Here is a 13,746-nt window from a genome sequence, read left to right as displayed (position 1 = left end):
CATTTTTTATATAAAATTCAAATTGGACATTCTACGTAGGCGTAATTTTGTCAGGATCTTAGGTCTAAAACTTCGAAAAAACCAGTCCGCTTTTAATCCTCTTAAGGCTGAAAACAGTTTATAACATTAAACTCTTCTTAACACAATATTGTAATTTTTTTTATTATATAAAGGACTTATCTGGAATGATAGATTTGAGGTGATCGGACTTCATAATTATGATCCTGATATGGAATATTTGTCCGCTGTACGTGTAAAAAGCCAAATTCTTCATCGTTGTTCAACAGAATTGACCAGTCTTAAAGTCATTTATGATGAAGAAATAACACAGTAATACCTACCTTTAATAATAATTTAAAAATTAATATCAATGACGGCATTATTTATTACATTATTTAAACTGAGCTGATTAATTGTATTTAAAACTTGATGTCTCACAAACACAGGCGGAGGCAACTGTGGCAGCTGAGCTGCCTCACTTCAACCTATTTTATTGCATAGTGATCTGTGATCGTTTGGTTTATCCATAAGTTATTTACATAATATATATTTGTAATTAAAAAATCTAGCAAGCGTAAAAAATTGTTTAACCTAAATAGGCGTAAATAATTGCGTAGTTAATTATAATTTAAGTATATGTTGAATCAGTAAATTGATAAAATAGGTGTACTTCTTAGTACACTTTTGAAAACTAAGTCATGCTGTAAACTACGTTCATTTAAAAATGTCCGTATATTCCTCTTAATTTAATAGAAGTAGGTTAATTTAAGCATGTTGTAAGTGTTTTAGACTACCATTATTAATTATTTACAAACTACTAAAAAGACAAGGTTTTTTTAACACGCTTATATTAGCTTCACTTGTATGTAACTATGTAACTAAAAGAGATAGGCAACCGAACGTACATGCGTGTATTCATTGTTGCACTGGGCCGATGTCACTACATTTAAAAATAACATTATATATTGCCTCCCCTGTAATTGAAGCCCGCAAACGCTTGTGGTCATTAAAATGCATATTAAAAAGTTATTTTATACATCTTATTAGTATATTTTCATAGAACACTAAATAACTGTATACCTATAAACGTATTTCGTAAGCCTTTCTGTTCAATAATAATAAAACAAAATTTGTTTTATTATTATTGAATACTAAAGTATTTAATACTTAATGAAAGTCCTACCGTTTTTAAATATAAGAACACTTAATATTAAAATTAAGTTCTCAAATCAATCAGCTCAGCATAAGCATAATTATTTAGTAGTTCAAGACTTACATATTCTATACTTAGATTAAACCATGTTAACACTCAATTGGCGTACACCAGCTTCAAGCGAACTATGGAACGGGCCAGGGCCGAGGCTCAGCCATCGATACCCCAGACTCTCTTGGGATATGCGGGCAATTTGTCCGACCCGAGGTACCGGCATCTATTTTTAACGTCTAGCAACGAGGAGTTGTATAGGGGCTACATAGATGGAGGTGTAGAAGCTGGCGAAGCAGTGGTTTTCATTTCGCCTGCAATGATGAAGTAATCATTTAATTAACAATGAAAAAATATGTGTTACAAAGAAAACATTGCCTTTGATCCCAAAAACATATTTCTTAAGTATTTAAAAAAAATATATAACTTATTTAAAGAAAAACGATTAAAATTTGTATAAATTAATTTCTTTCAATTAACTATAATGAATTATCTCCAACAAAAACCTAACAGAGAAAATTGGCCAAGTTCCAAGACTAAATATCAAAGTAGTGATATTTACATTTCAAAAGCTTATCTTAGGAGGAATCAGAGACATGTGAGTTAGAAAAACTGGGTGAATTGGTTCGTTTAAAGATAAACTGGCATTACTGAAACTTGGCCTAGCACACTACTGTGCGCTCAGATAGCTGCTTGTAATATTTTATGGACAAGTACAGCAGCATATTTAATATCAGTCCAATAGCAAATAGTTTTAATACCAATCTTTACAAATTAGAATATATAATTGCTTACCTAGATGATTTTTTTTATAGACAATATTATAGCTTAAATGTAATTTTAGTTTATTAGGCAGTTCACATGAATTACATGTAGATGGCACGTTCAAATCGAGGCCTATTCAGCCTCAAACTGAACAAGTTTTAATTATTATGGCCATTTACATGGATCAGGTAATAGAAAATATATAATAAATTTAAAAAACGATTTTTATGAGTTTACGATTAACATTTTTATTTATACGTTTACTTAGGCTTTTCCGGTTGCATTTGTGTTGATGACAAGGAAGACCGAGATCGCGTACCGGTGCGTGCTTGAATACGTAAGGGATCTTATTCCAGGCGGTATTCAAGCAACAAACATCATTACTGACTATGAAACCGCATTAACCAATGCACTGAGGAATACTCTGCCAGCTGCCAACCTGCAGCGCTGTTGGTTCCACATGGTGCAAGTATGAAAAATGTTTTTAATAATTCTCTCATCATTTCTGGTGCTATAAAATATAGCATCGTGTGTTGCCATTTAAAAATGTTTATGGTAATTTATAGGCACTTTAGAAAAATGGTAAAGAGTTTGGCATGCGGCGACGTGAATATCGTAACGACTTGGCATTGCATAACATGTTTCGCATGTCGAAGGCTCTGGCCCTTTTACCGGTCGAGCACATAGCCGAGGGTTTTAACCTGATCAAAGAAGAGAGTAGTCACGCGGAAAACGAACAAATAGCTCGTCGATATATTAATTACTTCGAGAACCAGTGGATGAACCGTAAGTGTTTAGTACTGCAAACCTTAGAAAACAGTTTTTCAAATCACTTTGTATTATTATGGATATAATATTCATTAAATTTACCTAAATTAATAAGATTCATAATTATTGTACAGAAGCCTCCCCCTCCGCCAGTTGTAATACTAACAAAAGAAAAAAACAATTTGATTTTGTTTGATTTTCTCTCAATACTAACATAAAAGTGAAATGCGTACATCTATATGAAATAAAGATTCTAGATAATAATAAATAGTTAATTATTACAAACAATACCTAATATATCCTCAAAAATGAGAAAATAGTTATTTAAAAAATAATTAATTTACCTTTGTACATAGTGGAGAGGAAATGGCAGAGTGGGTAAGGCATTAGTGTGTTTGGCACTCACTGTTGCCGGGCAAAAAATCGTTTGGTTAAAAGAAGCCGCCATCTCTCCGGCAATCATAGCTATAAATTTTTAAAACGCTCTCGACTCCAAAATACTGAATTTATTTTTATGTATATGAAATGGTTAAAAAAAACTAAGCAAAAAAATTTTATTTTTTACAAAAAATTTTCTTTTATTATCTCATTGTATAATACTTACTATAGGAACCGGTGCGCAGAATTTTAGCGTTTACGGACAGGCCAGGAGGACAAACAACGATCAGGAGGTCTTTCACAGAATTTTAAACCAACAAATGAATATAACAAGACCGGGAATTTGGAATTGAAGCTGCCGATACTGTAGTTGAGGCTGCTCCCGTTGTTGAAGCTGCCGATCCTGTAGTTGAGGCTGCTCCTGTAGTTGAGGCTGCTTTTGTTGTTGAGGCTGCTCCGGCTGTTCAAGCTGTCCAAGATAATAACGCCATTCTTCCCAGTAAGGCTCTGAACAGAAATATTAAAAACAATTATAATAGTATACAACATATTTTTTAATGGCAATACATTATATTATATATAAGAAAAAGGAAATATTAAACATGCAATATTTAAATTTAATAAAAAAACTTATAAAATGGCTCGTACACCTAAATAATAAAAAAGGATACCCTGTAAAAATATATTTTGTCCATATCATAATAATAATAATTTTTATGACCATTAATATTATTGTTGATAATCCGTTTATATTTTTATTTATTTGTGTTAATAGTTAATGATGACTATCACATACCCGAGGACGACGACGAAGTTCTCGCGTTTATCGGACAAATGGAAAGACAACGTTTGAGAAGGGAGCAAGATAATATTCCATTCGTTTCGGCTAATTTAAATGAGGATATAACACCGCGACAAATAAACAGTTGTGGCATTTGCTTGGCAGCCACTAACACACATGCCTGCATTCCGTGTGGGCACAAATGTTTATGCCACGATTGCGGTGAGGAGGTGAGGGGCAGAGGGCGTTGTCCCATTTGCAATTCTGACATCTATATGATTGTCAGAATTTTTGACTAGCATCATATTGTGTAAATATTATTTTGTATATAAAATTAATTCTGTAAATAATAAGTGTAAGTAGCGTAAATATTGTAAATTGTAAAAATAGGGGGTTGTGATAGATCGCCTCCTCGTGGTACCCCCTGGGCAACGTTCATCTTCTCAAGACGAACGGCTAAAGATCTATTAACTCAGTGGCCAAACTATCATTTATAACGTTCTCCTGGCCTGATTACATGCAACCAAACCGAACACAATCGAATCGAAAGATTCTCAGGCCACCTAAGAAAGCTAGGGTCTACCCTACGCATTTGCCAAATCAATATTGAAGGTATTAGCAGATCAAAAAGTGACTACATCTCCCGAATCCTCAGGGAACAAGACATCAATATAGAAGACCCAGAATCGACTCCATATAATTTTGGAAGTGTTGTATAATGATAAATGAGTTTTTTTTAAAATGAACATTCATACTCGTAAAAATCAAATATTATGCCTACCAACGAATATAAATAGTATAGTATATATACATTAATATTAAGGACTGCGGGAAAAAAGATCAATGTAAATTTTTTTTGAAAATTCGATTTTGGTATCAAATTATTTGTATTGACGTATTGTATCTTTTATGCGCTCGAACTAGGGAAAAAACAGATTAGTCGAGTGAATAAAAATATATTAAATTTTTCCCAACTGATAAATATAAAAATATAAAAAATAATAATAATAATTAAAAAAAAACCGAATAAGCAAGTCACCGTACAGTACCACTGCAGGTAGAAGAATAAACATACCGCGGACGCGGTGGCCGGTCACCGGTGGATCGGCACTGGGCGGCAAAATTTTCGGAGACATTATTTTCGGTTAATACATGTTTCGGCTTAAAAATTGTTCGATGAAAATTTTTTCGGAACTATTATTTTCGGCGTTAATGTTTTTCAGCTATAATAATTTTCGGTAAAATTATGGTCGGACCAAATACTTTCGGCTAAAATATTTTCGGCTTTTTTATAGCCTCCCAATAAAATACTTCTTTGAATAATAGGATAATCTTGAAATATTTTACAAAATAAATAAAATATATTATATTACTTTTTTATATCCACTGTACTACTGTATATTTACTATCGGAATTTAATTCTATCAGCTTTAACGATTACGCTGTAAAGCAAAGGAAGTGTAATGGTGTATATAGTAGCTCAAAAGGGATGAATGGGGTTGCCTAGTAATACCAAAGAGTTACTGTAGTGTCAAATGTGTAGTGTATGTATAATGTTGATAATTTGAAAACTTTAATAATTTAAAAAAGTTCCTTTTTCGGTTATCATTAGTACTTAAACTAGAATTGCCTCACCGGTGCAACAAACAGTTAACTAAACAAAATACAATTGTGAATAAAATTCACACACAACAAATTAACTTAATTTCTGGCCAAGGGTGTAGCGAGGTCATTGTTCCCAAATCCATTCGGCCGACTGACTTTACAAAAACAAAATGTACACGCACAAGAACTAATTAGTCATTTTTTTTCCCCTTACTTTTTAATTTTCTCAATGTTCTTATGTTGAAATTTTAAAACTAATATATACGCAAAAATAAGAATACTTGTTAAGAACCCCTTAATATTTTTTTGTGTATAATTGTATGGTGTATAAAACACACATATGGTCGTCCGATTACTGTCGGCCGACAGGAATGTGCTGACCAAAGGGTTTTAGCGTGAGACCCGACTAACGTCCCCCGTTATCCGGTGCCCTGTCGTTAGTCGTAATTCTACTATTCACTTGTGTTGTTCTACGTCTTAGTCCTACATCTTAAGTTAAACCATACTATTTAATATTGTTGTCTAATGTTATTCTATGTCTATCGTGTAACTAACATTATTTTTGTTGCGTTAATTCTATTAAATCAATTCTAATTCATACGGAAACGAGTGTTGTTTCAACTTATTTACTTTGGTCACCTTGGAGCCCTAGGCCCGCATAACAAACTTTTAAATGAATATATTTATAAAAAAAAATGCAATGGATACAAAAAGTGGTTAAATGTTATTTCATATTTTTTTTTAGAACCGCCCTTGTTAAGACCATTTTTAATAAATAATATTATAATTTTACTTAATACTAATAAAGAATAACAAATATACGAAGTAAAACAGGGCTGCGTATACCTTTGTCCCTAAGAAGGTATATTGGGCAGGCAATTCAACCGGCGCACGACCGTAAAAATACGGTCTGCCACATTACTGTCCGTAGCATTATTTTTTGCGAATTTGTACGGTCCGTGACAATATTTTCCGTGACTTTACGGCTTCCCCGCGCAGACTTGTATGTAAACCTAACCTAACCTAGCCTACCTAACCTACCTAACCTAACCTTATGTATATATATTTCCAAGTATATAAGTTCTTGCACAAGACCTGTGAAGAGTTAACGTATACAACGATTTGTTTTTAAAAAATCGATCAGCATATAAAAAAACACCACGACGTCGTCGTGTCGGCGATGATAGCGTAAAATCCTCTAAACAATATTTCCTTATAATAATATTACTATCACGTATCTTAAGACAATCTTAAGACCATAGGCCGTCGCGTACTACCGCACAGCTGAAAGAATATTGTGACCCACACTGCAAAAGCAATTACTTTGGGTAAACAACGATTTAAAAAGTTGTTGTAACAAATCGAGTTTCGTTTGCATAGAGTTGTTTTCTACTCAAATCTTTAATATAAACAGGGCAAGATGTTTTTTAATGTACGGTATTAATACTAACCTAACCGCCACCACGTGGTACAGGTAGGGTTAAGCGGGACGAATGTAAAAGCGTAGTTTTTTTCAAATGTCAGTAAAAGTATTGAGTTAAAGCTAAAAGTAATTGTCGACGGTATCTAAAAATAGCTTCACTACATATGTTCTGTTGTATGACGGTATTAATAAAAACGATCCGATAACATGCGATATTTCTACAAAATATATTTGCATAAAAAAATGAACCAGTAAACTTGTGAAATACAAAATCATATTATTTTACAATATTATGTAGTTTGTGTTCCAAGTTGGTATAAGACGGGTTACGCACCATGGCTGTGGCGTACAGCTACTTGGAGTATATACAATTAGTTTATACAATAATAATATAAGTTATGGGAAAATTGTTAATGTATGATAACATTATATGATATGTGAACGTTTCAAATGAATAACAATATAAATTACAATGACACTGACGATTATCCATACTAGAAACATCGGCAGAAATACCATGATAGTCAGAAGTTTCAGCAACAGTGCATAAGAAGTCAATACAAGTAGCCACGGTGCAATAGCCGTGAGTAAGAGTACCAGTATGACAATACTAGCAAAAATCAGCACAATAGCTACTGCACTGACCACAACTCCGTAACACACCTTTGCGAATAGGCCTTTGCCCATTTCTCGGATACCAGTCAGAAAGGTCGTTCCAACAACCTGTTAAATACATTTGAAGAATACAGCGATAGAGTTAAATTCAACAATTAATTTTAAACTTACAAGTTCTGGTCGGTGGGGTAGGTATATAACTGTTAAAAACAAAATAATATGTAAATTTCTATGAGAAGTTTATTACCTGTGTGTCGACCTGCAGGATCGACAAATTTGGTTTTCCAAATTCAATAAGTGAAGTTCTGTCAAGGTTTTTGACTTTGGCAACACGATGCCAAAACCCGGGTAGGAAATCATATCTACACTGCAGTGCAAATGGCGGCTGTCCATCGTCAAATTCCAACTGACTTGTTCTTCCTTATATAACTTTTTGAGATAGGTATTTTATATTTTAATAGATTTCGGAAAAACTTTTAAGCGCAAAATATTAAAATTTCTATGAGAAGTTTATTACCTGTGTGTCGACCTGCAGGATCGGCAAATTTGGTTTTCCAAATTCAATAAGTGAAGTTCCGTCAAGGTTTTTGACTTCGGGCAACACCATGCCAAAACCCGGTAGGAAATTATATCTATACTGCAGTGCAAATGGCGGCTGTCCATCGTCAAATTCCAAATGACTTTATGTAGTCCTGATTGGCTCATTGTTCCAATCAACACAACGATCATCAACACAAAAACCGTATAATACAATTTATACATATTGTATTAGTTGTTAGAAATCCTTCGAAACAGGAAAAATTAGAAAAAACGGTTCGGAGAAATATGTTGTTTTACACTGAAATGGTGCGGAGATACAAATGTAATATTAACATCAATAATAACAGTTACGATATAAACAAGCCGTTTTTAATACATATGTACCTATATTTAGAGTATTTGCCAGCATATAAATAAGTATATAATATGTTTTTAAATAACATATGTGTTACTTTTTCTTTTTTGAGTGCCGTAATCGTATATGTTAGACTTATCTTCTAAGATTAATTTCCAACCCATAAATTGTATGAAAAAAATTGTGTTTTATTTTATAAAATATTATTTTACACCAATTCCTTATAACTATAGGTATATTGTAGGAAAATGTATTTATTATTTTATCGGTTGAGCCCTGCATTAATTCACTTTCAAAATAGTTGTAATTTTTCAGTTTTTTTACACGTGTATTGTTCAAATAATAACATGTTTTCATATGAAACTAAAAAAAAATGAGAAGCTTCTCTAAAAAAGATTCTATCAATTTAAAAAAAAATATCATGCTTCTAGTACACATTTTATAAAAGCGATACCAAAAGATCTGATTTAGCTTTACTGATTTATTCTATAAAATTATAAATATATATTTTATGATGAATATACTTGATACTTATATGCACAAGTGTAATTTCATAAAATGCTTATATGCGATAATGCAATTTTTTTTGCGCGACCCCCTCCCTCATTTTTTTCCAATAACTAAAAATAATAATTCATGCATAATTGTCTGAAATCGGGTGAAACTGTAATTTTCGAAAGATATTAGTTTTTAGCCATAGAATTGAAATTTTTGGGACTTCACATTGCACTTATGAAATATTGTAAGCATTTCAAAAATGTCCTTATTTTGTCAATTACGTATATTAATGACTACGAACTGTCTGTTTATAAGTGAAAAATATTGTTAAAGTCTCCAAATACATTATAACTATTATTTTAATAAAGTTTCATTTTTGCAGTCTGGAAATTGTTTTCTACTGTACTCACTTACAACTTGTAGCACTAACTGTTAATTTTACAATTCGTGTATTAAAAAAACAAGTTCTTAATACTTGTACATTTAATGGCAATTTACTTACTGTTACTTAATTTGAATAATTATTAATTAAATGAATGTTCTCAGAAATAGCCAAGGAACCAAATGTCTATTTGAAACATGAAAAAATGAGTCATAGTGTACACGTTATTATATGACCTTTTTTACACTGTCTGGTGTAGATAAATAATTGTACCTACTACAACTTTGTGTTCAAATCTAAGGTATTATTACGAAAATTAAAAATGTTATTGTCATTATCGATGGTTATTAGTAAAATAAAAACTTTAATAATCCTATCATATAATATACTACTTGAATTTCAAATGTATTAATTTCGTACATTATAAATAAGGTGTTAAACTTAAAGATTAAATATATAAAATGGGTTATCAGCAATGTTGAATATGTTATAATCATTTTAAATAGACTTAGTTAGGAAATTAAATCCTCTTTTAGGGACTTAAAGCTATAAAGGTGTGCAAAGTACACCAAGTAGGTCAGTACAGTGGGGTCAATGCGTAATGGATCAAAGCATGGTGGGTACGTAGATATCAAGACAGATAACCAATATTTGGTTTAAGGGAAGACCCAAATTTTGAATTACTGAAATTAAAAAAAATTACATATTAGGCTATAATTAATCTATAAATATATATATATATATCAGAAATGTTTAAGAGTTTATAATTATTTTGAATAGACTTCTTAAAGATCTAAAAGTCTAAAAAATAAGTAGAAAAAATACGTGATTAAGTATTGTTTTTGTACATAAGACAAAAAAAATATTAAGGTTACATAGTATTTGAAAACAACAACTTGTTTTTTATCATTCGTAGGCTGTAGCCTATATTGAAATAACAATATACATATATATGCATAAAATCGCAAAAAAATCACAGCCAGGCTAGAGCAGAACCATATTTTGCGCGTGTATTGTTCAATAATAAAATATTTTTGTATTAAACTAAAAACGTATAAAGTTGATATAAATTATATTCAATAAATATGAATATATTAGTTTGAAGCGATACCAATAATTATCTTATTTAATATACAATACGAATACTTCTCGTTTAAATACTAACATTTTTTCTAGTTAAAATAAATAATGAGTAATGACATTTTTAGCTTTTTTTAAGATTTTTGATTCTTGGCTGGAAAAAATAATAATATGTCTTATTAACCAAATTAAAAACTACAGTTTTTTTTGAATAATTCTTTGGTTGTTTAACAACCATCGTTGTTAATTTATAACCGAAGTATTTATATTTAAAATATTATTTCGAAAATTAAAAACGTTATCGTCATTATCGATGGTTATTAATAAAATAAAAAGTTTTATAATCCTATCATATAATATACTACTTGAATTTCAAATGTATTAAATCCGTACATTATAAATAACGCGTTAAATTTAAAGATTAAATATATGAAATGGGTTATCAGAAATGTTTAAGAGTTTATAATTTTTATTAATAAACTTCGTTAGGAATTGAAATTCTCCTAGGGAAAGGGGCCTCTTAAAGATATAAAGGTGTGCAAAAAAAGTAGAAAAATAACGCGCATAAGTATTTTTTAAATAATAAAAAACGTGTTTTTGTACTAAACACAAAAAACAAAATAATAAGGTTACTTATAAACAAATAAATCGGTTAGAAAAAAAACGCCTACTCATTTTAGAAAAAGTCACATCATATTATCTGAATTGAATGCATACAATTACCTACCTAGAAAGTAGAACTCTTAATATTTAATGGGTGATACCCATAAAGGTAAAAAACCGGGGACCAGAAACGCCACGGTGTAAGATCACAAAGTATACAAATTTTGGGTTTATGATATATTCTACTATGATTAAAGAATATACCATACAAAGTTGAAACTGAAACGAATATTTTTAAAAAATTTATAGAGCTTCGCGATTTTAAGTTGAGAGATACTTTGGGTATTTTGAAGAGAAGCGGTACATTTTTTTATTATTGTCCAAATTAAGTACCTTTTTGTTGACAAGTATAACTCAGTGATAACATCACTTTCAAATAAACGCTTCGATGTAGTTAGAAACTAGGATCAAAGGGTTTTTTTAAAAGTGATTATAGGCAAGTAAGTCAGTACAGTGGAGTCAATGCATAATGGATCAAAGCATGGTGGGTACGTAGATGTTACAGGTCTATAGTATTTATTCAAAACCCAACGACTCGTTTGTATACGGTTGGTAATGTAGACAAAAGACAAATAAATGTTGGGATTACACAAGTCTTTTTTCATCACTGTCTTGTATTCTAATTGACAATTTTTTGTTATTGTGTTCATATCTCTAATATATTAATTGAATTCGTCTTTATTCTTTAATTTGTGGCAGTTAAGAAAATATTATTGTTATATATTTATTAAATGTAATATTAAATAATATTACATACATGCAATACATGTTTACATTAGGACGATTTAATTAAATAATATTTTGTTTTAATATAAAAAATAGTTGTTCGCATAAGCTCTTAGAACATCAGGGTCATGATAAAAAATAATTCAAACATTTGAATAGGTACAAACAACCAAACAAAATACGCTAATAAAACACTTGTTTTTGATAACCAACGTGCCCTAAAATTTTGTATGGTATTATTTTTAAATTTAGCTGTGTGTTAAGACATATTATTATGTACGTAACATTTTTTATAAAACATCAGTGAATTTTTCAAAAAAATGGTTACTTTTGTGATATTTTAAAATTATACATTAAATTTTTAAATATGAAATCTATTACTATTGTCAAAACTTGAAACCCCCCAAAAAATTATTCATCTTTGTCAGACTTGTAGCTGAGTGATACTCAGCTAAATTCACCTAAATTAAAACAATGGTTTTAGCCAGTATTTTGTTTAAGGAAAAACCCAAATTTAAAATTACCGAAGTTAAAAAAATTACATATTAGACTGTAATTAATCTATAAATAAATATATATATTTTAGACAATATAAAAGTGTGAAAATATCATTTTTGTAAAGGGTTTTCTCAAGAAGCACTTTTTCGGTCTACATGATGGGTTTCACAACTTATAGAGAATATCATGGAGTATATTTAAAGTAATAGAACTTATAAAAACCAGTAAAAATCTAACAGCTTAGAAGGGATTTGAACTCGGTCACTGAACCAGTTTCTTCGGTTAGCAATTATTGGGTCTTTTACTATTCAACTTTTTTCAACTTTTTAATAAGGAAAACCTAAAAAGGGGAAAAATTTACACATTGACCATTGTCAATCATTAGGTTGCAATGTGTATGTTAATCAACAGTTAACGTGTATTGGAAAATATTTCTATTATATTGTTAATTAGGTACGATATATGAGTAGCTATAGCAGTAAATTGTTACAGACAAACGATCAAATCCCTAATCGTATTGACCCTATTACAAAAAAACACATTTTTTAGCACATTATTGTCTTTAGGTACAATTATTTTATTGATACTTAAATACAAGTATAGACGGTGCTATACCATTATAGATTCGCATCGGAGCGTTTTTCGAAAGTAATTTTATCACTTTCAGCTGTACTAATTAATATAGATTTGTAACCTCCCAACCCTAATATAATCCATCCCCACCGCACCAGCTTTTTTTTTATACAAAGATACTTTATCTTTTACTGTTGATGCTAAATAAAATGTCTGTTTGAACTCATAGTGTATGTATACTATTTAGTTTGGCCTATATAAAAAAAAACCACTGAACTATTTTATTTTAAAACTTGTGTAACACTGAGTTACATTTGTTTATCACTTGTTAAATTATGTTGGAATGGTCAATGATTTATGTTACAATCATTTGTACTCAACATAAATGATATTTTAATATATAGAAAATACATGTTATATACTTCCATTACAGTTAAATTTTGCGACCTGAACATAATGTACCACCATAACAGTCAACTATTTTTTCGAGTTTTAAACAACTGATATTATAAAAGTAAACCTTACGTAGGGACTGCTGTAGCTTTCGTTTTATATTCTCTACAAATATAATGAAAAACAAACTTCAATATAAATAATAACAATATTATTTTAAAGCTGGAATGTAAGTCTCCCTAGAGACAGAGGCCTTTTAAATACCTAAAGGCGTAGTAAATAAATAGAAAAATAATGTGCATGGGTATTGTTAAAAAAATGGAAAAACCCATTTTTGTATATAACGTAAAACATATTAAGGTTACTCATGTATAAATATATCGGTTTTAAAAACAACAGAAACTGTAGGAATGCCTACACATTTTATAAAATTTATATAAAATCATCTGATTTGAATTTACGTTGATTTAAACTTAGTTAAGAAAGTGAATGGTTTTCA

At 30.4% G+C, this 13,746-nt stretch overlaps 1 protein-coding gene and 1 long non-coding RNA gene across 3 annotated transcripts; both read right to left on the bottom strand.

Annotated features, from left to right (window-relative positions):
* Nucleotides 1-222: 222 nt before the first annotated feature.
* Nucleotides 223-2,550, bottom strand: LOC126844075 (uncharacterized). Of its 2 annotated transcripts, none has more exons than XR_007686531.1 (3): nt 2,228-2,550; nt 1,277-1,518; nt 223-341 (listed from the first exon to the last, which is right to left on the bottom strand). It is a non-coding gene; the product is annotated as an uncharacterized LOC126844075 (long non-coding RNA). The 2 variants fall into 2 exon arrangements; XR_007686532.1 differs by having other exon boundaries at nt 2,234-2,550.
* Nucleotides 2,551-3,377: 827 nt separating this feature from the next.
* On the bottom strand, nt 3,378-4,230 carry LOC126844077 (uncharacterized). Its single transcript, XM_050581931.1, has 2 exons — nt 3,912-4,230; nt 3,378-3,622 (listed from the first exon to the last, which is right to left on the bottom strand). The coding sequence occupies exons 1-2, from the start codon at nt 4,165-4,167 to the stop codon at nt 3,414-3,416; spliced, it is 465 nt and encodes a 154-aa protein (XP_050437888.1). The 5' UTR covers nt 4,168-4,230; the 3' UTR covers nt 3,378-3,413.
* Nucleotides 4,231-13,746: the final 9,516 nt, after the last annotated feature.

This window comes from Adelges cooleyi, unplaced genomic scaffold (assembly GCF_023614345.1).
Source record: "Adelges cooleyi isolate 19-005CV unplaced genomic scaffold, UGA_ACOO_1.1 ACOO_flye_CR_arks_rails_tigmint_CR_PRNA_612, whole genome shotgun sequence".
In the NCBI taxonomy this organism is placed as follows: domain Eukaryota; kingdom Metazoa; phylum Arthropoda; class Insecta; order Hemiptera; family Adelgidae; genus Adelges; species Adelges cooleyi.
Note: the sequence above shows the minus strand (reverse complement) of the source record. Positions and strands in the feature narration are given on the sequence as shown.

What these genes read in the sequence shown, in the direction of transcription:
- LOC126844077 (XM_050581931.1), bottom strand. Translation starts at nt 4,167, where the DNA reads ATGTCAGAATTGCAAATGGGACAACGCCCTCTGCCCCTCACCTCCTCA. An exon ending in AACTTCGTCGTCGTCCTCGG is followed by an intron (nt 3,623 to 3,911) that starts GTATGTGATAGT and finishes ATTTCTGTTCAG; the next exon opens with AGCCTTACTGGGAAGAATGG.